We start from the raw sequence: 19,814 nt of genomic DNA, 5'->3' as shown, positions 1-19,814 counted from the left end.
ATGGAAGCCCAGACCCCGGGAAAGCGGCTGGGAACCCGCGTTCACGCCAAGCGGTGCTTTCAGTGCCTTAAAGAACGCCGGCAGCCACCACGGGTTGCAGATGAGCCGCCTCCTCAAACCTCTTTTAAAGTCTCATGTCACTTTAGAGTCCTGCCTTCAGATCTCTCCTTACTCTTTTTTTTTTTGATTTTTATTTATTTATGATAGTGACAGAGAGAGAGAGAGAGAGAAAGAGACAGAGAGAGGCAGAGGGAGAAGCAGGCTCCATGCAGGGAGCCCGACGTGGGACTCGATCCCGAGTCTCCAGGATCGCGCCCTGGGCCAAAGGCAGGCGCCAAACCGCTGCGCCACCCAGGGATCCCCAGATCTCTCCTTACTCTTAAGGCTTCAGCCAATGAGGGATGGACAAAGTCCCTAACTACAAGAAATGCCGGATTTACCGATAAAAACACCCCGTTAAAATCTCAGAAAAACAATACAAGTATGTCCTATGCAATACTGGGAACAAACTTTTAGGGTGAAAATTATTGGTTGCTTAACTGAAATTCAAATTTAACCAGGTGTTCTGTTTTTTTTTTTTTTCTGGTAATTCTAAGAACAACGCATACACTGCTTCAATTCTTTTCTTTATAGTCAATCTAGCAAACAAGACACAAGGCTATATTGAGAGGTAGGCAAAATATCATAGGCATGCTCGGTCATTTGTACACATGCAAAAAAAAGCCACATTGAAATGGATTATAAAAGCAGTAAAAAGTTTATTTATGTTAACTGAGGGGACTGCCCATCTGATTGTTAAGACTATTATGGGTATTGATCCAGGGACCTCGGCAGCTCAGGTGGCTCAGCAGTTTAGCGCCACCTGCAGCCCAGGCTCTGATCCCGGGTCCTGGGATCAAGTCCCACGTTGGTCTCCCTGCATGGGGCCTACTTCTCCCTCTGCCTGTGTCTCTGCCTCTCTCTCTCTCTCTCTCTCTCTCTCTCTCTATGTCTTTCATGAATAAATAAAATCTTTAAAAAAAAATCCAGGGACCTACAAATGACTCCCCGGGGAATAAATCAGGCCTATTGCCATTCTTTGTATGGTCTTTGAGCTAAGAATGGTTTTCACATTTTTAAATGGTCAAAAAATCAAAAGAAGAGTGTTTGGTGGTAAGTCAAAGTCACATGAAAAAATGAATAAATAAATAAATAAATAAATAAATAAATAAATAAATAAAGTTACATGGATTTCCAGACTCAGCATCCATCATTAAAATTTATTCTAACCCAGCCATGCCTACTCATTGTCTTATTGTCTCAGTCTGTTTGCAGGCTTCTAGCCGGCAAAGGCAAAGTTGAGTCCATGCAACAGAAATGGCTCAACCCACAAAGCCAGAAATATTTACTCTCCGGCCCTCTACAGAAGCACTTTGTCGACTCCTGATATGGATGAAACCATTATCTGTAAAGTGGTGCCATAAATAATCGTTAAGTCTGTTAGCTGTGGGGGGGAGGGGCAAGATGGCGGAAGAGCAGGGTCCCCAAATCACCTGTCCCCACCAAATTACCTAGATAACCTTCAAACCATCCTGAACATCTACGAATTCGGCCTGAGATGTAAAGAGAGACCAGCTGGAACGCTACAGTGAGAAGAGTCCGCGCTTCTATCAAGGTAGGAAGACGGGAAAAAGAAATAAAGAAACAAAAGGCCTCCAAGGGGGAGGGGCCCTGCGAGGAGCCGGGCTGAGGCCGGGGCGAGTGTCCCCAGGACAGGAGAGCCCCGTCCCGGAGGAGCAGGAGCTGCACCAACCTTCCCCGGCGGGCGGAAAGGGGCTCGCAGGGAGTTGGAGCAGGACCCAGGAGAGCGGGGATGCCCTCGGGCTCCCGGGGACACTAACAGACACCTGCGCCCCGGGGGAGTGCGCCGAGCTCCCTAAGGGCTGCAGCGCGCACAGCGGGACCGACCGGAGCAGCTCGCAGGGGCTCGGGAGCGGCTCCAGGGAGGGAGCTGCGGGGCGGGAGCGCGAATCCCACAGCGCAGGCCCCGGAGCACAGGGCGCCGGGACACAGCCCAGGATCCGGCCTCCCCCGGGACAGGCAGAGGCCGGGAGGGCCCAGGACAGCAAGGACGCTCCTGCCCCGAGCTGAGCAGATCAGCGGCCCCGCCCCGGAGCCTCCAGGCCCTGCAGACTGAGAACCAAGAGCCCCGAGCCCCGTAGTTCCTGCAGAGGCTGAATCCAGGCTTCCAGAGTTGCCATAGCAACTGCGACTGTTCCTCCTGGGGCCCCACAGGGTAAACAACCCCCGCTGAGCCCGGCAGCAGGCAGGGGCAGAGCAGCTCCCCCAAGTGCTAACACCTGAAAATCAGCGCAACAGGCCCCTCCCCCAGAAGACCAGCTAGAGGGACCAGTGATACTTCCCCGTGTTCCAATACAACTTGTTTTTGGCCACTCTGCACTGAGCAAAATGACTAGAAGGAAAACCTCACTTCAAAAGAAAGAATCAGAAACAGCCCTCTCTCCCGCAGAGTTACAAAATCTGGATTACACTTCAATGTCAGAAAGCCAATTCAGAAGCACTATTCTACAGCTACTGGTGGCTCTAGAAAAAAGCATTAAGGCCTCACAAGACTTCATGACTGCAGAATTTAGATCCAATCAGGCGGAAATTAAAAATCAATTGAATGAGATGCAATCCAAACTAGAAGTCCTAACGACGAGGGTTAACGAGGTGGAAGAACGAGTGAGTGACATAGAAGACAAGTTAATGGCAAAGAGGGAAACTGAGGAAAAAAGAGACAATCAATTAAGGGACCATGAAGACAGATTAAGGCAAATAAATGACAGTCTGAGGAAGAAAAACCTACGTTTAATTGGGGTTCCCGAGGGCGCCGAAAGGGCCAGAGGGCCAGAATATGTATTTGAACAAATCCTAGCTGAAAACTTTCCCAATCTGGGAAGGGAAACAGGCATTCAGATCCAGGAAATAGAGAGATCCCCCCCTAAAATCAATAAAAACCATTCAACACCTCGACATCTAATAGTGAAGCTTGCAAATTCCAAAGATAAAGAGAAGATCCTTAAAGCAGCAAGAGACAAGAAGTCCCTGACTTTCATGGGGAGGAATATTAGGGTAACAGCAGACCTCTCCACAGAGACCTGGCAGGCCAGAAAGGGCTGGCAGGATATATTCAGGGTCCTAAATGAGAAGAACATGCAACCAAGAATACTTTATCCAGCAAGGCTCTCATTCAAAATGGAAGGAGAGATAAAGAGCTTCCGAGACAGGCAGGAACTGAAAGAATATGTGACCTCCAAACCAGCTCTGCAAGAAATTTTAAGGGGGACTCTTAAAACTCCCCTTTAAGAAGAAGTTCAAGTAACTCTGAACGTGAATGGGCTTAATGACCCCATCAAAAGGCGCAGAGTTTCAGACTGGATAAAAAAACAGGACCCATCTATTTGCTGTCTACAAGAGACTCATTTTAGACAGAAGGACACCTACAACCTGAAAATAAAAGGTTGGAGAACCATTTACCATTCAAATGGTTCTCAAAATATACCCTAAAAACTACAGAACACTTCTGAAAGAAATTGAGGAAGACACAAAGAGATGGAAAAATATTCCATGCTCATGGATTGGCAGAATTAATATTGTGAAAATGTCAATGTTACCCAGGGCAATTTACACGTATAATGCAATCCCTATCAAAATACCATGGACTTTCTTCAGAGACTTAGAACAAATTATTTTAAGATTTGTGTGGAATCAGAAAAGACCCCAAACAGCCAGGGGAATTTTAAAAAAAGAAAACCATATCTGGGGGCATCACAATGCCAGATTTCAGGTTGTACTACAAAGCTGTGTTCATCAAGACAGTGTGGTACTGGCACAAAATCAGACATATAGATCAATGGAACAGAACAGAGAACCCAGAAGTGGACCCTGAACTTTATGCTCAACTAATATACGATAAAGGAGGAAAGACGATCCACTACAAGAAAGACAGTGTCTTCAATAAATGGTGCTGGGAAAATTGGACATCCACATGCAGAAGAATGAAACTGGACCACTCTCTTGCACCATACACAAAGATAAACTCAAAATAGATGAAAGATCTAAATGTGAGACAAGATTCCATCAAAATCCCAGAGAAGAACTCAGGCAACACCCTTTTTGAACTTGGCCACAGTAACCGGAGAAGGACAAACAGTGTATGTTCTCATTCATTTGGGGAATATGAATAATAGCGAAAGGGAATATAAGGGAAGGGAGAAGAAATGTGTGAGAAATATCAGAAAGGGAGACAGAACATAAAGACTTCTAACTCTGGGAAATGAACTAGGGGTGGTGGAGGGGGAGGAGGGTGGGGGGTGGGGGTGAATGGGTGACGGGCACTGAGGGGTACACTTGATGGGATGAGCACTGGGTGTTATTCTGTATGTTGGTAAATTGAACACCAATAAAAATTAATTTATAAAAAAAAAAAAAAAAAAAAAAAAAAAAGTCTGTTAGCTGTAACTCGGAGTGGGCTAAACACTTCCTTATTGGCTGAAATTGTTTGCTTAGCTGTCCTTTTTCTTATAGTCAAAAGGATCATGTTTTCACAGATACGAGATTTCGGTGAACTGGAAGCCAGTGGCGTTTGAATGAAATTTATTTTCACAATACGGGCTGTCTCTGCTCATCACAATTCTAATCCACCCTTTGTGGTTGCTGCACTGCCTCACCGCCCCACGACTGCTGGCTGCGTGGATCCCCGGCCGGAACAGTATTTTACCAAGTGGCTCGCCTGCCATCTACTGGGGAGAGACATAAAGACATAAGTGACTCACTATATTTATTCAGACAAACTGACTAGCCAGGTATAGGCTGTGGGCCTATCCTGGGCAAAAAAAATTAATTCGTTAATGGATTAAAGTAAAATAAAAATTAAAAAATAAGCTGTAGGACCTTGAATAGTGATGATCAGAGTAATCCCTTACATTTGTTTTCTTTTTCTAATAGAAGAGAAATCTTTTTGCCACAACAAGGTGAAGACCTACCCAGGGAAACTGGGCAATAAAAAAAAATAATAATAATCAGTAGGGAGGAAGAAAAATTATTTGTTTCCATATGACATGATCTGCTACAGGGGCAACCTCTATAGATTCCACGAACTCTAGGAATTAATTAGTGATTTCAGGGTAATTCCTTACATTTGAATAGCAGCTTGCGATTTACAAAAAGCATTTCCCCCATTTTAGAGTATTTTAATTAATCTTCCTTCGGGACACGTGCTGTGTTATAGGGGGATCTTTTTTGCCCGGTTTTTCGGATGAAGAAACTGAGTCTGCACTGTAGCTTGCTCGGGGTCATTCAGGTGGCTCAACCCCAAGTGCCGCGTTCTATTCGCTCAACCTAACTCCTCTGAACTTCAGTTCCCTTGTTTCTATGTCCCTACCTCTACTCTGTGAATGATTTTTTTAAAGATTTCATTTATTTATTCATGAGAGACACAGAGAGAGAGGCAGAGACACAGGCAGAGGGAGAAGCAGGCTCCATGCAGGGAGCCCAATGTGGGACTCGATCCCGGGTCTCCAGGATCCGTGAGTGATTTTGAAAGTCTGTTTGCCACAAGTACATTTATTTTAGGAAACTTCCATGGGTAGTGTTTTTAAACAAACACGAGCCATCCAAAATATCCCTTCTCAAGAAAAAAAAAATTCAAAGGAGGCACACACAATTTTTCCAGGCAGATTTTTAATTAGCGTTTGTCAAAAATAGGGTATTAGTTAAGACCCATTTTCTAATGGAAGGTGCAAAAACTGGGCAGAAGACACTCAAAGCTTAACCCTTGCAGGGCTGTTGATTACTGGCACGATACCTGCCACTGGCCACCTTTAAATCCTTTTTGATTAAGACACAGGATAATAATTTTCCAGTGCAGTATGATTCCCTTACTTCTAGGTCTACAAGATGATGTTTACACAGAGCTCTGAGAGTGTAAGACACAGAGGTCTCAAAAAGAGATCCGTTTTAATTGCTCTGTGTCTCAGAAACTTCCAGAGGCTCGTCGTGAATCTGCAAAGGAACCTTTGAGCCTGCTATGCTAAAGCTCATTTGAGAAGGGAGATCTGTGGGCTCTTCCAGGAGTTGGTAAAGCGCCTCTGTCTTGCAGCAGTGGTGTGTGTGCTTAGCGATTACGAGGAACCAGATTAAATAGCCAAAGGTTAGGGCAACCCGAAAGAGTCACGTTTACGATGACATCCATCTGCTGGATCTGCAGTTGGGCGCACAGTGGGAATATACGGAGTCACAGGCCACCTGCTAAATGCAGCTGTACATGTCGAGTGCGTCCGAAAATGCACAAAAGTGTCAACGCAAGAAAGAACAGTTTCCAAAAAAAATAAAAAAATAAAAAAGAACAGTTTCCGCGACTTTGCAGATCACTGTTCTCAGGCTGTGCCTGTTTCTTGTGAGCCTGCCCCTAGTGGGAACACTGCCGGATTACTTGCAAATAGCCACACTTCCATACTAAAATTTCAGCTGGAGGTAGGAGTATGAACACTACGGCACCCGGGACATAGGCATTCAGTTCTTTGATGGCCAGACTTTCAGCACCGCCTTCATTTTTTTTAAAGATTTATTTTAGAGAGAGAGAGAGAAAGAGAGAGAGAGAGCATGAGGCAGGGGAAGGGGGAGAGGGAAAGAATCTCAAGCAGACTCCCGTCGAGCACAGAGCCCAGTGCGAGGCTCGATCCCCGGACCCTGAGATCAGGGCCTGAGCTCAAACCAAGAGTTGGACACACAACAGACTGAGCCACGCAGGCGCCCCGGCACTGTCTTCAGTTTAACCCCTGGCAGGGCCTACTGTTGGCAAGCTCTGCTGCTGGTGTGATTTGTATCACAGACAGGGAGCTCTGCACCTCCACCTTGGACGTGGTCCTCATCAGTTGTCCCCACTGTCCTGGAGCCAATGTTCTGCGTGGGCCCTTTGCAACTGCTGAGGCCTGGTTATTTATGTGGCTAGGACACGGCCCAGGGGTACCTTAACAACTATGCCAAGAGGACACGACAGTATTGATCATTCTTCAACGGCCCCCGAGGCTCCAGCAGGTCAGGTCATCCTAGGGGTGTCCCCACAAGCTCACAGCACAAAAACTCCCTAAAGTTGTTCCTATTTATATGACAGCTGCGGTGGATACTACTGCCGCTGCCGCCCACAAGGGACACATGCGGTGCGCCCTCTCTGCCCTCTCGTTGGGTGCTGCTGGGGGACCTGCGTATGCGTGAACTAAACCGATCCTCAGGGGCTGTCCCTGTGGGATTCAGTATTACTGTCAGCCCCATTTTACGGATGTTCAAACCAAGGCTCAGAGAGGCTAAGACACTTGCTCAGTCTCACCAGCAGGCCTGACTGTGAAGGACACAGCAATGCTGGAACCCCAGCCGGACTCCAGAGCCCTCAATCCCAAAGCACAGCCAGAAGTGTGTCCTCCACCCCCAGAGGACTTCCCAGTGACAGGCCATATCTGTATGCCTGCCGTTCCTGCTGCTTCGTCCTCTCCTTCCCCCCCTCCCCTCCCCCCAATGTTTGCTCAGCCTTTAAGGCCCAGCTGCAATGTGGTCTCTTTGAGAAATAGTCCCCTGAGGCCCCCAGCTGGAAGTCAGCACATTCACCCTACTCTCCCCCCTCATAGCCCTTAGTCCGAAGCTCTCCTAGGGCACTCAAGGGCACTCAGCACCTTTTCCTTGGTTTGGGAATTATTTGCATGCGTAGCAGTCACACTCACTAGAGTATAAACTCACTAAAGAAAACCCAGCTTAACCTCTGCTTCTGCCATGACTCCTTGGTTCCCCAAATATATTGGCTCCTAGGTTCCCTCAGCACTTTGTTCCTGCCTTCACTGTCTCTAAGGTGCTGTCATCAGCCTGGCTGTCCGCCTCACCCAAGAAGCTAAACTCCTTGAGGACAGACTGAGTTCTGTCTCTGTAGCCTCAGCCTAGCACAAGCTCTTGTTCATTTGTTTCTTGAACGAATGAGTGTAGCCTTGCCCGAACTCCCCCAACTGAACACCAATCGCTCCCTGCTCTTCCGTGTGACCTTTTTTAAATCTTTGTTATAGTTAATCTGTAGCCAGGTCTTAGCTCTGGTTGGAGCTGTGCCTTAGACATCTCCATGATTCCTAAGTCACTTAGCAGAATTCCTGGTCCAGTAAATGGGCTCAATAAATATTTTCTGGATGAATGATTCATCACAATGACCGAGACCCATAAGTGATGGGCTCATGGGTGGTCCCAAAGAATAGGTTCAAGAAGGCTGGGGCGCATGGGGGGCTCCATCGGTTAAGTGTCCAGCTCTCTGGCTTCAGCTCAGGTCGTGATCTCAGGGGACTGAGCCCCACCTTGGGTCCCATACTCAGTGTGGAGTCTGCTTGAGACTCTCTCTCCCTCCCCCTCTGTCCCCACCACTTGTTCTCTCTCTCTCATTCTCTTTCTCTCTCTCTCTCAAATAGGTAAATAAATCCTAGAAGAAAGAATGAAAGAAACAAACAAACAAGCAGGCTGAGCTGGGTGGGACTCAGCCATGAAGGCTGAGGTGAGATGCGTGCGATGGAAGGGCTGTGAGCTATGGGACCTGTCACTCACACCCATACAAACAGCCATCATCTATCATTGTCAGGACTGATGTTAAAGGCAATGCATTATTTTTTGCTTTGCTACTGGAGATATGAGGAAAACAAACATCAACAACCTCCAAGAGAATGGGACAAAGTGATAAAAAAAAAAAATCCAGACAGAGATAAAACTATTTTCAGGTTCACACAACACTTGTATATATTCTGGGAAAAAATTCTGCATCCATTTGCCAGTGTGATTATATCCCAATCCTAAGTTAGTATTCCTTTCAGATCATTAAAAACATCATCTTAGCACCATAAGGTAAGAAAAATACGAAATTAAAAAGTTTGCATTATAATGCACTGGTAGGAAAGTGTTAAAATATCATAAAAAATTATATGGGGGGGATCCCTGGATGGCTCAGTGGTTTAGTGCCTGCCTTCGGCCCAGATCGAGTCCCACATCAGGCTCCCTGCATGGAGCCTGCTTCTCCCTCTGCCTGTGCCTCTCTCTCTCTCTCTCTCTCTCTCTCTCTCTCTCTCTCTCTCTTTATTAATAAAGAAATAAATAAAATCTTTAAAAAATTATATGGGTCTACAGGTTAATAATGGGTCACTCTTATGCCATCAACTGATAAATAAGGATAAAATATCTCAGAATGAAGTCATCTTCAAAACTGAGTTCTTTATAGAATAACAACCCTAAGACTTAAGAGAAGAAAGAAAAAGAACATTTGCTGAGACCCTTCTAGGTGTCAAGTACTATCTTCATTGCTTTTACTCACATTATCTTATCGGTCTGAAAAAAATCGTGGAAGGCTGCATAGCTAATAAGCATCTGAACTGGAATTTGGCCCACGTCTTCTGTGTCCTCACCTTTATTCTCCCCTTCCTCTTAAGAATTCAGCCCAAATATCACACTTACTGAAATTCCTCATCAGTACTGTTGAACTTTATCCCTCCCCACCACGAACGGCATTTCAGATGCTATCAGGGCCAGTTAATTGAATTTCAGAGATTCATTCCACACATCTGAAGTCCAAGTGGTCAGGATTTCTCCCATTCATCTACCCTAGAGCCAATGCCTATGATATTTTCCTTTACAGAGTTTAAACCTGTTAAGTCACAGAGACTCCTACTGTTTTTAAATTGTTTTCTTCTTCTCCAGACACACAGTTTTAGTAACCTGATGACAGAAAGCCAATCCTGGCAATCCAAATGGGCTGAGCAACACTGGATCAATAACTCACTTGGTGGCCTGCTGCCCAGTGGCCAAACAATCACCATCAGAAAATCTGACGCCCAATTCTTCTCTAGTCTGCCACTGACTGAGTGGCTCGTTTTTTCTTGGCCACGGTGACAGTCCCTTCCAGGCAACCATAGCTGTGAGAGTAGCCTGCGACCAGCATGCACACAGGGAACCTACTGCCAACATTTGTAGACAGTTTCAGACTGGGGGAAAGTTTGCGAAGATGTATAACCACAAATTTCAGTAAGAGAGTATTCATAATCAGTTTTAAAAACACTAAGCACTTGTCAAAATGGCACAGTTAATTTCTTTTAGAATTAAATGAAAATGAAGGAACAACAATTAAGCATGTAATTAGCCACAAAAATGTTTTTAAGATTTGTAATTACAGCTAATTGCTATGAAATATCATGTTGACTTAAAAAGCTGTTAACAGAATTGAAAATAAAGTAATGGCATGGTAAATGCATATTTCCTTACATTCACCAAGGCACAGAGGCCAGAGTAAAGCTCCAACTCACTTTGTGACCCAGCTCCCTGTAGCACCTGTTGAGCCAGCTATACATCCAGCTTCCTTACTTGCACCACTTTTCCCTCTTTCTCACTTTGTCCCTGCCCACGTGAGAGATCCTAATATTCTCTGCTCCCATCCCCCACGCCATAGAGGTCCAATAGTGAAGACGCCAAAAGAAAATGATGCATGGAATTAAGAAAAACTAAAATGAAGCCATGCAGGTGATCTGGCTTTGTTTATTTTTTATTTATTTATTTTTTATCTGGCTTTAAAACTGGAATTCCACGGGCACCTCCGTGGCTCAGTCAGTTAAGCTGACTCTTGAATTGGGCTCAGGGTCATGAGACGGAGCCCTGTGTTGGGCTCCACGCTGGGCGTAGAGCCTACTTGAGATTGTCTCTCACTCTCTCCTCCTCTTCCCTCTGCCCCCCTCTCAAAAAATAAATAAAAATAAAATAAATAAAACTGAAATTCCAATGAATTACATCAGGGTCGATGCTCTCTAACCAGGACCTAACTTAAAGCAAGTCATTTTTATTTGCTGTAGCTACAACTCTCTCTTAATCCAAGAGGTTTTCAATTTTATTTTTTCCAAAGTTTCATTCAAGTGTAATTTAGGTTATGACTATAGCACGAAGATGAACTTTCAGAAAAATCTGTCCTCAGTAAAAAAGCATGTTGTTATCTTTCATACCACACCTGACATTAAAAAATCTAAATGCATGGCTCCATGTGAAATCTTTTTTTTTAAAGATTTTATTTATTTATTCATGAGACACACAGAGAGAGAGAGAGAGAGGCAGAGACACAGGCAGAGGGAGAAGCAGGCTCCATGCAGGAAGCCTGATGTGGGACTGGATCCCAGGACTCCAGGATCATGCCCTGGGCCGAAGGCAAGCGCCAAACCGCTGAGCCACCCAGGGATCCCCCCTCCATGTAAAATCTTTTTGGTAAGTTAATATCACTATCCTCTTACAGCTGCTCTTAAAAAGAAAAAGTTGGGCTCCTAGTTACACATCTGCTCTATTTTGGGGGTGGAGAGAAGTTACATAAGGAGTTCAGAGAATCCTACTTTTTGGGGGTGGGGAGAAGTTACATAGGCAGTTCAGAGAATCCTACTTTTTTCTTCAAGCACTAAAATGTACATGTTTCAATATAATATATAATTACTGATTACCAACCCAACTCAATGCTTGTCCATTTCAATGGCTCCTTATTTAGTAGACTGTACCTACATTTGGCTATAAAGTATCTGTCTTTATCATTTTTCACAGCTGAGAACAATTTGAACCCCTAAAATATCTCTGCAACATAGAACATGTACTCTGGCCAGTGTGAGCCTCAAAGCCAGTGTTAGAAGATGCTTTCTCGAGTTCTCCATCTACTATGTCTGGCATCTCCTGTATGAAAATGCCAAGGAAATGGAGGCACACCGAGTCTGAAACTTTGATAGAGAAACTAATTAGGCTTTAGTAATTAGTTTTGCACACTAAACCCTGGTACTTTTATTTTTTTTATTTATTTTTTATTGGTGTTCAATTTGCCAACCCTGGTACTTTCAGATTGACCCAAAAAAGATTGACCCAAAAATGCATCTCTGTAAGCATGAGCTTTGACTGTAATATTAATATTTGTTAATTCATTCATCTATTCATCCCACAAACCTTTCCTCTGCTGCTATTCTGAGCACGTCACTGTACCAGGGGCTGGAAATATGCAGGGCGACTCATTAAATCTTCACAAGAATAGGAGGTAGGTACTGTGATGACTCCTATTCTACAAGTGGAGCTTAGAGAAGTTATTTGCCCAACGTCACATAGCTAGTAAGTGGCAGAGTCACTCCAAAATAACTCAGACAACATCAACACCTTAACGTAATCTTAACTCAGGAAAACATAACATAAACCCTTTAACTTAATCTTAACTCATCAAAGTGGTATTTAATCAAAATTCCCGGGCAGAGAGAGGAATGGTAAAGCCTCAGGGCACCGTGGACACACTGGATTATTTACTGGAACTTTTCTCCCATTAATCATCTGGTGCCTCGACAAGGTAGCACCACCACTGCAGGTGGCACTGAATTTGGCCATTCGTGATCACAGTAACTCAGTACCTCTTTCTCAAGCATCCCTAGAATTGAGAAGGAAGGTGACTTCCCCAGACCTCAAGAGACAATTCAGTAGAGTCTGATTTAAAGGCCTAGGGTTTTCAGTTGTTTTTTAAACCTGTTCCAAATTCATTGCCAGGACTCCAACCTGAGTCATCTGTAGAGGGCGAACAGGCACCTACAGTCCTGAGAAGCAGGAAGACTTAGCAGAAGAGGAGCAGCATCCTCCTCCCTTGGACCCATGCCAGGGCCTAGCTACAAACAACTGTGGCTCTAATGAGCATTCCAGGCGGCAGATTGCAGAGGGCAACTCCCAGAATTTGAGGGTCAGGCTAGACAATGCAGCCTATGCTACTAGGAATCAACATGAACTTGATGGTTGCTTGCTCCATTCTAGAGGACAGTCTAAGTCCAATGCGACTGCTTTTTCTATGTTCTCTTCCTTAGATCCCTTAAGGGTCCAAAAAAAAAATCTCTGCATGGAAATAAATGTAAAACAAAATAGCCAAAATTTGGCAGAAGGAATTCTTTTTTTTATTGTAATTTTATTTATTCATGAGAGACCCACAGAGAGAGGCAGAGACACAGGCAGAGGGAGAGGCAGGCTCCTCGCAGGGAGCCCGATGTGGGACTCAAATCCCTGGACCAGGGATCACGCCCTGAGCCCAAGGCAGATGCTCAACCGCTGAGCCACCCAGGCATCCCCAGAAGGAATTCTCTTAACCAAAGAGATGGTCATAGTCCTTGAGTTCCATTATCCTCTCTGAAAACAGACCAAGCAATGCCCAGTATCTCCCTGGGAGGCCGGATGGAATGCTGTAAGCTGATTTTCAGAAACTCAAATAAGCAGTAGCAGCTAAGACAGAATTAATTCAAGTTACTGTTTTGGTTCTGTTTGCTTGATTTGTAACAACTGAAGAGCTAAGGAGAGGGCCCTTTTGCTCTTAATAACTAGCTGAGGGTCTGAGCTAAGCCTGTTTCAGTGCTGCCTCCCCCTCATCCAGCAGCTGTCCGGCCCAGGCTCAGATGTGTTTCTGGCATTCGGCTAACAGAGTCGGCCTCTTCATGACCACACCCCCTACGGCCTTCTGGAAGAAATTCCAAGATCGCTAGGAGTTGGATCAGAGAATCAGAATAATAAGGTGGGGGGGTCAGTATTTTTTAAAAGATCCCCATGTGATTCTAAAGTGCATTGAAGGCTGAAAACCACAAGTTTAGATGGTTTCAACCTTGGGAGATTTCTAAGTAGTAGAACTCAGGTCACGTGGAGAAGGAGGAACTCTCTAGGCCAGGGTTGTCCAAGAGATATATAGTATGAGGCATGGATAGAGTTGTACATTGTTTAGATAATACAAAGAAGAAAGTAGAAAGTAACAGGTAAATTAATATTATAACATATTTCATATGACCAAATGGATCTAAAATATTATGAGGTCAACATGTAATCAATATGAAAAATAATGGAATAATTTTTTCCGTTCTCAATTCTGGAAGTGTGCTGTGTATTGTACACATACAGTAGTATATCCTCTGCACTGGACAGCACAGCTACAAGTGAAGGCGCTCTTCTATCGTGGGAGCAAATTCGAATGGATACCCGCCAAATGGGCATGGTTTCTACCTCCCTATCGGTTACCACTCCGGAATGGAACTATATAAAGTAATAAAATAATGTTTCATCTATAGTCAGAGCTGGAAGAGCCAGTCAATATTTGGTCCAACTCCTTTACCTATTAAGTGATTAGGGCCCATGGGTGGAAGGCTTGTACCAGATTGTACTGATAATCTGTTACAGCACAAAGGCTCTGGAATCTCTGGCTGTTTTCTCTATCCTGAAAAAGATTGGTAGTTGAAAAGGTGGCATCTGTCCTAATTCTCCTTTTTCTTGATTAGCAAAGAAGTGTTTTTCTCCAATGCTGAATAAACAAAAATTCATCAGAAGGTCTTCATTTTATGTTAGAAATTCAAATTTTTCATTTTGTTGAGATTTTTTTTTGTTTTAATTTTAGAACAGCAGGCTTTGGACAGCTTACTTGATGCCTCCTCAACTGTCAATTTCAGCACATACAGGGCCAAATTAACTCAAGAGGTTCCCAGTTGAATAGACTGATTTCTGGAACAATCCACGTATCTGGTAGGAGCAATCAGAAGCCTCATTAACAGACCTGAGTTAAACAAAATGTTATCAGGGGTGTTACAGGCCACTTGTTGGTTACACAAACCTCCTTAGTCTTTCATCTGTTTCCCAAGGAAACAAGAGTCAGTAAAGGTTACTTATATAGCAAACTGCCTAATATTCAGGAATGTGTAGTAACTAAAGTGTCTCCCCGACCCCCCCCCACCAAAAAGACAAGTTGATAGTGACATGTGCTTCCCTAATATGCAGTTGTGTACTAGAGAGAGCTATGGGTCCATGTGTTTGGGTCTTTTGTTGTTGTTGTTCCTTTAATTATTCTCTTCTGTGGTTTAGGTTAGGGTTAACCCAGAGACAGTTCAGCCTCCCTCACTACTGGCCTCACTATGGCTTATCACTGTTACACCACATAAGGGAGCAAAGAACCAACATGTAGATGCAAACAGACACGTGCACACTGATCCTTTCCTTCATGCAGTCGATCATTGACCCCCATACAAGGCACCGGGCTGGGCCCTGCAAGGGACACAAAAGCAAAGGAGATAGACCTTCTGCCCTCAAGATGCTCACATGTATGAGAAGGGAATATACAAATAGCTAAACTATATCAAAAACTCTAAGCGTTCAAAGACATGCAGATGCAATATTATGGGAGACACATCTTTTTATAGATTTATATCCTCAATAATTTGTTTTTATATTTGCTTCGACGTGGATGGAACTGGAGGGTATTATGCTGAGTGAAATAAATCAATCGGAGAAGGACAAACAGTATATAGTCTCATTCATTTAGGGAATATAAAAAACAGTGAAAGGGAATAAAGGGGAAAGGAGAGAAAATGAGTGGGAAATATCAGAGAGGGAGACAGAACATGAGAGACTCCTAACTCTGGGAAACGAACAAGGGGGAGGTGGAAAGGGAGGTGGGCAGGGGGTGGGGGTGACTGGGTAACGGGCACTGAGGGGGGCATTTGACGGGATGAGCACTGGGTGTTATGCTATATGTTGGCAAATTGAACTCCAATAAAGTAAAAAATAAAAATAAAAAATAATTTGTTTTTAGATCATTTCGACTAGATCTGTCAAAATGAGAAAGGGACACACAGATGAGGCAGGATGAAGGGACAGGGAGTTTTGATTAACTCCAACACTTGAAATCAGGACTTAAGGATGAAAGCTACAGTTTTAGCTTCCACAGCAACAGGTTTTTTTTTTTTTCTGTATTCTGCTTTAATTCCACAGTGGTGAGAAAATCCCCATTTACCCCAAAAAAGTAATGCATTTTACCCAGAAAAGTAATAGATTCTTGCTCAGCCAACTTGACCGTCCCTTATAAAAGTTGGGCATGAATTTTTACCAAAAATGTGGAAGACAGCCTTCCTAGTCAGTACATTTACAAGACAGTCAAATATCTGCACAGAGTAAGCAAGAAAATCGTCACTACGGGGCTTGCACAGAGCCCAGGTCATCTGGCAGTTCATGAGCCATATGAGGAAGACACAAGCAAATGACCATGCCTGGCAGTTGGAGCAACAGACACTGTTGATGTTAGGGACAGAGAAGCCTTTCCCCATGGGAAAGCCTGGGACCTTTGCTCTCCACTTCCTCCTCCTCTCGACCTTGGAACCTGTAAGATTTTTAAGTTTTGCCACTGAGTAGGCAAAGCTGGGATGGCCCAACACCACTGAAGATTTTGTTTCTTGTTTGTGATGGAAGAGACAATGAGGATGCATTTGAGATGAGCCTGGAAGGAGGGGATGAATTTAAACAGCCAAATGGAGGAAGAGGAGCCTTCTGGGCAGAGGCAGTGGCATGCGAAGGAGAGGGGGGAGCCCCTACACGGAGCCTACACTTGCAGATTAGGAGCCCTAGCAAGCCCATTCAGGAGGCTGAGCTGCGTGCGGTTCTGCAGGGCTAAATACCCCACCCTGTCCCCAGAATCAGCAGCAGTCAGGAATCCGAGAGGGGATGAGGGGATGGGATGGCAAAGGTGAAGGAACAGTCGTGAACATCTCTTTTCCCCCAGGCCAAGTTCCCCTGCCAAAGCTGTTCGGGTTCCCCTTTGTCTTCCCTAAGCCCTCCTGCGATAATGACCAGCTGTGGGGGCGAATGTGTTGAGGGCTTTCTGAGCCCCTGCAGAGAACTGAATAATAGGGCTTTGCAAACGAGGGGCTTTAAAAGTCCTTAATCCCAAGAAATTTAATAATATTCACAAACACAAGTTTAAATGAAAAACTTGAAAAGCAAAAAATGTCTGCTACATTAATAAAGCATTAGTGGACTGTAATCAGGTTTTGATTTAATCTCTTTAGGAAGCCCTTAATACTCTGCATCAAATACAAAGCTAATCTTCTTGTTTCCTCTGAAACTCCACCTCAGCAAATTGTTCATCCAGCCGTGGAAAGAAATTGAAGCCTCTTCAAAATTTATTATGCCCACTGGCAGACCAGTTGAGGTTTTCAGATCTTATTTTATATTCCATGCATCTCACTTTGGACTCACTGTGATTCTTTTGTGGATTAAACCGTCCTCTATCAATAGTCATTTTTAAGTTTTGCAGCTTTGCAGGTTTTAAGCTGCAAATTTTAAAATACTTTTCCAGTTGTGACCCACAGATATTATTTCTCTGCTTCCCCTTCCTGCCACCCCCCATCCCCCTCTTTTCCTCCTCTCATGCCTCCCTGTAATGTACAGACATGCTGGGTCTATTTCCGGTCCACCTGGGCACAAGCCGAATACTGTGTGTCTCCCTCTTCTTTTGTGTCCGGGTCACATTGCTCTTTCATTCTGGCTCCCCAAGGCTTCCTTAGGGGAGCTGATCTCAGACTCCAGGCATGGGCATCTGTGTGCTTAGAATCCACCCATTTTCCTCTGCAAGCAGCAACAACTCTTTCCCTATTTTTCATTATTTTTAAAAAATATTTTACTTATTTATTTGAGAGAGAGAGTGAGCAAGAGAGAGAGAGAGCATGAGCCAGGAAGGGGGCCAAGGGAGAGGGAGAAGCAGACTCCCCCTTGAGCAGAGAGCCCCGGGAGGACGAGGATGCGGGGCTCAATCCCAGGACTCCGGGGATCATGACCTGAGCCCAAGGCAGATGCTCAACCCACTGAGCCACCCAGCCGCCTCCTATTTTTCATTATTTTACAAAGTGTGCCAATTTGCCTCTCTCTGAGCTGGGGGTAAATAAAATGCATCACAAAAACTCTCCCAACCCCGCTACCCAAGATGAATAGAGAATTTTAGAAAACTCTCAATGACAAGACAGTTATATTCCCATAACTATGGCTACTTGGGCTGTTTCACGTGGCCCACTGCCTCATGTTTGACGTGTTATAGGGTTGCCATCGAAAATTATGCAGAAAAAAAAAAGAAAACTATGCAGAATTGTGGAAGCCACATTTTTTTTTATCCTTTCATAAAAAGGGACTGATTCTGAGAAATAGGTTGGAATCTAACTCAGCTGAAATATCGGATCTTTATAAAATATATCAAAAGATGTCTATAAATTCGAGGAAACGGGTACACACTAAAATCTGCAGTTTTAATAATTACTGGAGCAGTAAAAGCCACTTATATTAAATATGTTAGGCATTGTTTTCCACAACTGACAAGTTCCTTATGCTTGTTATTGCATTTCACAATACTCCATAACTGTAGATCACATTAAATTTTATGTGTTCATACGTATTTTCTCACTTGTACCCACAACAGCCCCGTGAGGTAGGCAGAGCAAATATTACTATACTTCCCATTTTACAGATGGGGAAACTGGGAATGGGATGAAGTTTACCCAATTAGTCAGTAGTGGGGGTGATGCATCCCAGTTTTCTGCCTTCTTGTTCAACATGGGTGTTGCCAGTAAATACCACTGGGGTAAACTCGAATTCTCTGCCATTCGGTAATAAAGACGTTCACCTTCTTTATTAAACTGGATAAACTGGATAGAATTACAACAGGGAACTACCTGACCCTTAACCGAGAAGCTGAGGGAAGAGAATGGGGCTGAACGTCCAGGGGAAGAGATCTGTACCACCCCCAGGTCAACCGCTCGCCTGCTGCCATGAAATTGCAACTAAAATTTTGCTGCTTCGTGCTCTCGCTTTCTCTACACAAGAAACACAGGTTCCTGAATATTAAAATTTGAAGCTCATAGCCTTAATACGGCTTCATTAAGATGCAAAGCGAGGTAGTTTCTTCGGGAGTGGAAGTTAATGCTCTGTGTTCCACGCCAGCTCTCTATCTGTATGTAAAACAGCATGCAGTGGTGCTTTAACTGCATGAGGCAGTGCCATCTGTCTACACTCTGCTCCCTACTACCAGGCCGGTGGCCAAAGAAGGGGAGGCAGAGTCCAGGGCAGGGATGGGCCGTGGCCAAACAGGCCAGGAAACCAGAGGAACTTTGCTGCCCGTGGCCAGTTCTGCTTCTTCAAAAAGTTCTGCTCTTGGAGAAGGCGGCTGGGCATGGCCGGTCCCCCCCACCGCGAGCTGCGAGAGACCTACAATCGAAGCCAACACACCTGGTTTCACAGGCTCGCAATTACTCTGCTGCTGTGCATGAAGCCAGGCCAAGATTCAGTGCATTCCAACACAATTCCTTATTCATCGGTCCAGAGATTTCCAAGCTTTGAAAAAAATATAAGACTCAGCTCAAAAAAAAAAAAAAAAAAGACTCAGCTCAGCTCACCCTTTACCTAAATAAAGCTTTCTTATTGTACTCCTTATTTCTCCTACTAAGAAAACTCCAATGCAGGGAAAATGTATTTCTCTTTCCTTTTTAAAATGAATTCAGAAAAAATAAATAAAATAAAATAAAATAAAATAAAATAAAATGAATTCAGGGGGATCCCTGGGTGGCTCAGCGGTTTAGCTCCTGCCTTTGTCCCAGGGGGTGATCCTGGGGATCCGGGATCGAGTCCCACATCGGGCTCCCTGCATGGAGCCGGCTTTTCCCTCCGCCTGTGTCTCTGCCTCTCTCTCTCTCTATGTCTCTCATGAATAAATAAATAAAATATTAAAAATAAATAAAATAAAATGAATTCAGTTTGGTGTGTGACGCTTACACGCTGTTTTCTTCAGAACACTTCAGGGAGGGCGAAGGCAAGGAATGAGATTCGAGACTATAGGAACACCAGTCCCCAGAAGAGAGGGAGAAAGAGCAGTCAATGTAGTGAAGGCCAAGGAGGTGCGTGGGGTGGGGGGCGCAGAGTATGTCATTGTGAATATG

General features: G+C 44.4%; 1 protein-coding gene across 1 annotated transcript in view; it reads left to right on the top strand.

Moving 5' to 3' along the window:
• LOC129518111 (nucleoside diphosphate kinase, mitochondrial-like) overlaps positions 1-19,814 on the top strand; it is a 118,977-nt gene continuing 99,163 nt past the window's right edge. The window contains 1 exon segment of the mRNA XM_055338128.1: positions 1-129. Within this exon segment, the coding sequence (XP_055194103.1) occupies positions 1-129 (129 nt within the window).

The sequence above is a fragment of the Nyctereutes procyonoides genome, unplaced genomic scaffold, assembly GCF_905146905.1.
Source record: "Nyctereutes procyonoides isolate TBG_1078 unplaced genomic scaffold, NYPRO_anot_genome, whole genome shotgun sequence".
NCBI lineage: Eukaryota > Metazoa > Chordata > Mammalia > Carnivora > Canidae > Nyctereutes > Nyctereutes procyonoides.
The sequence above is the reverse complement of the archived record's forward strand: the minus strand, read 5'-3'. Positions and strand labels throughout refer to the sequence as shown.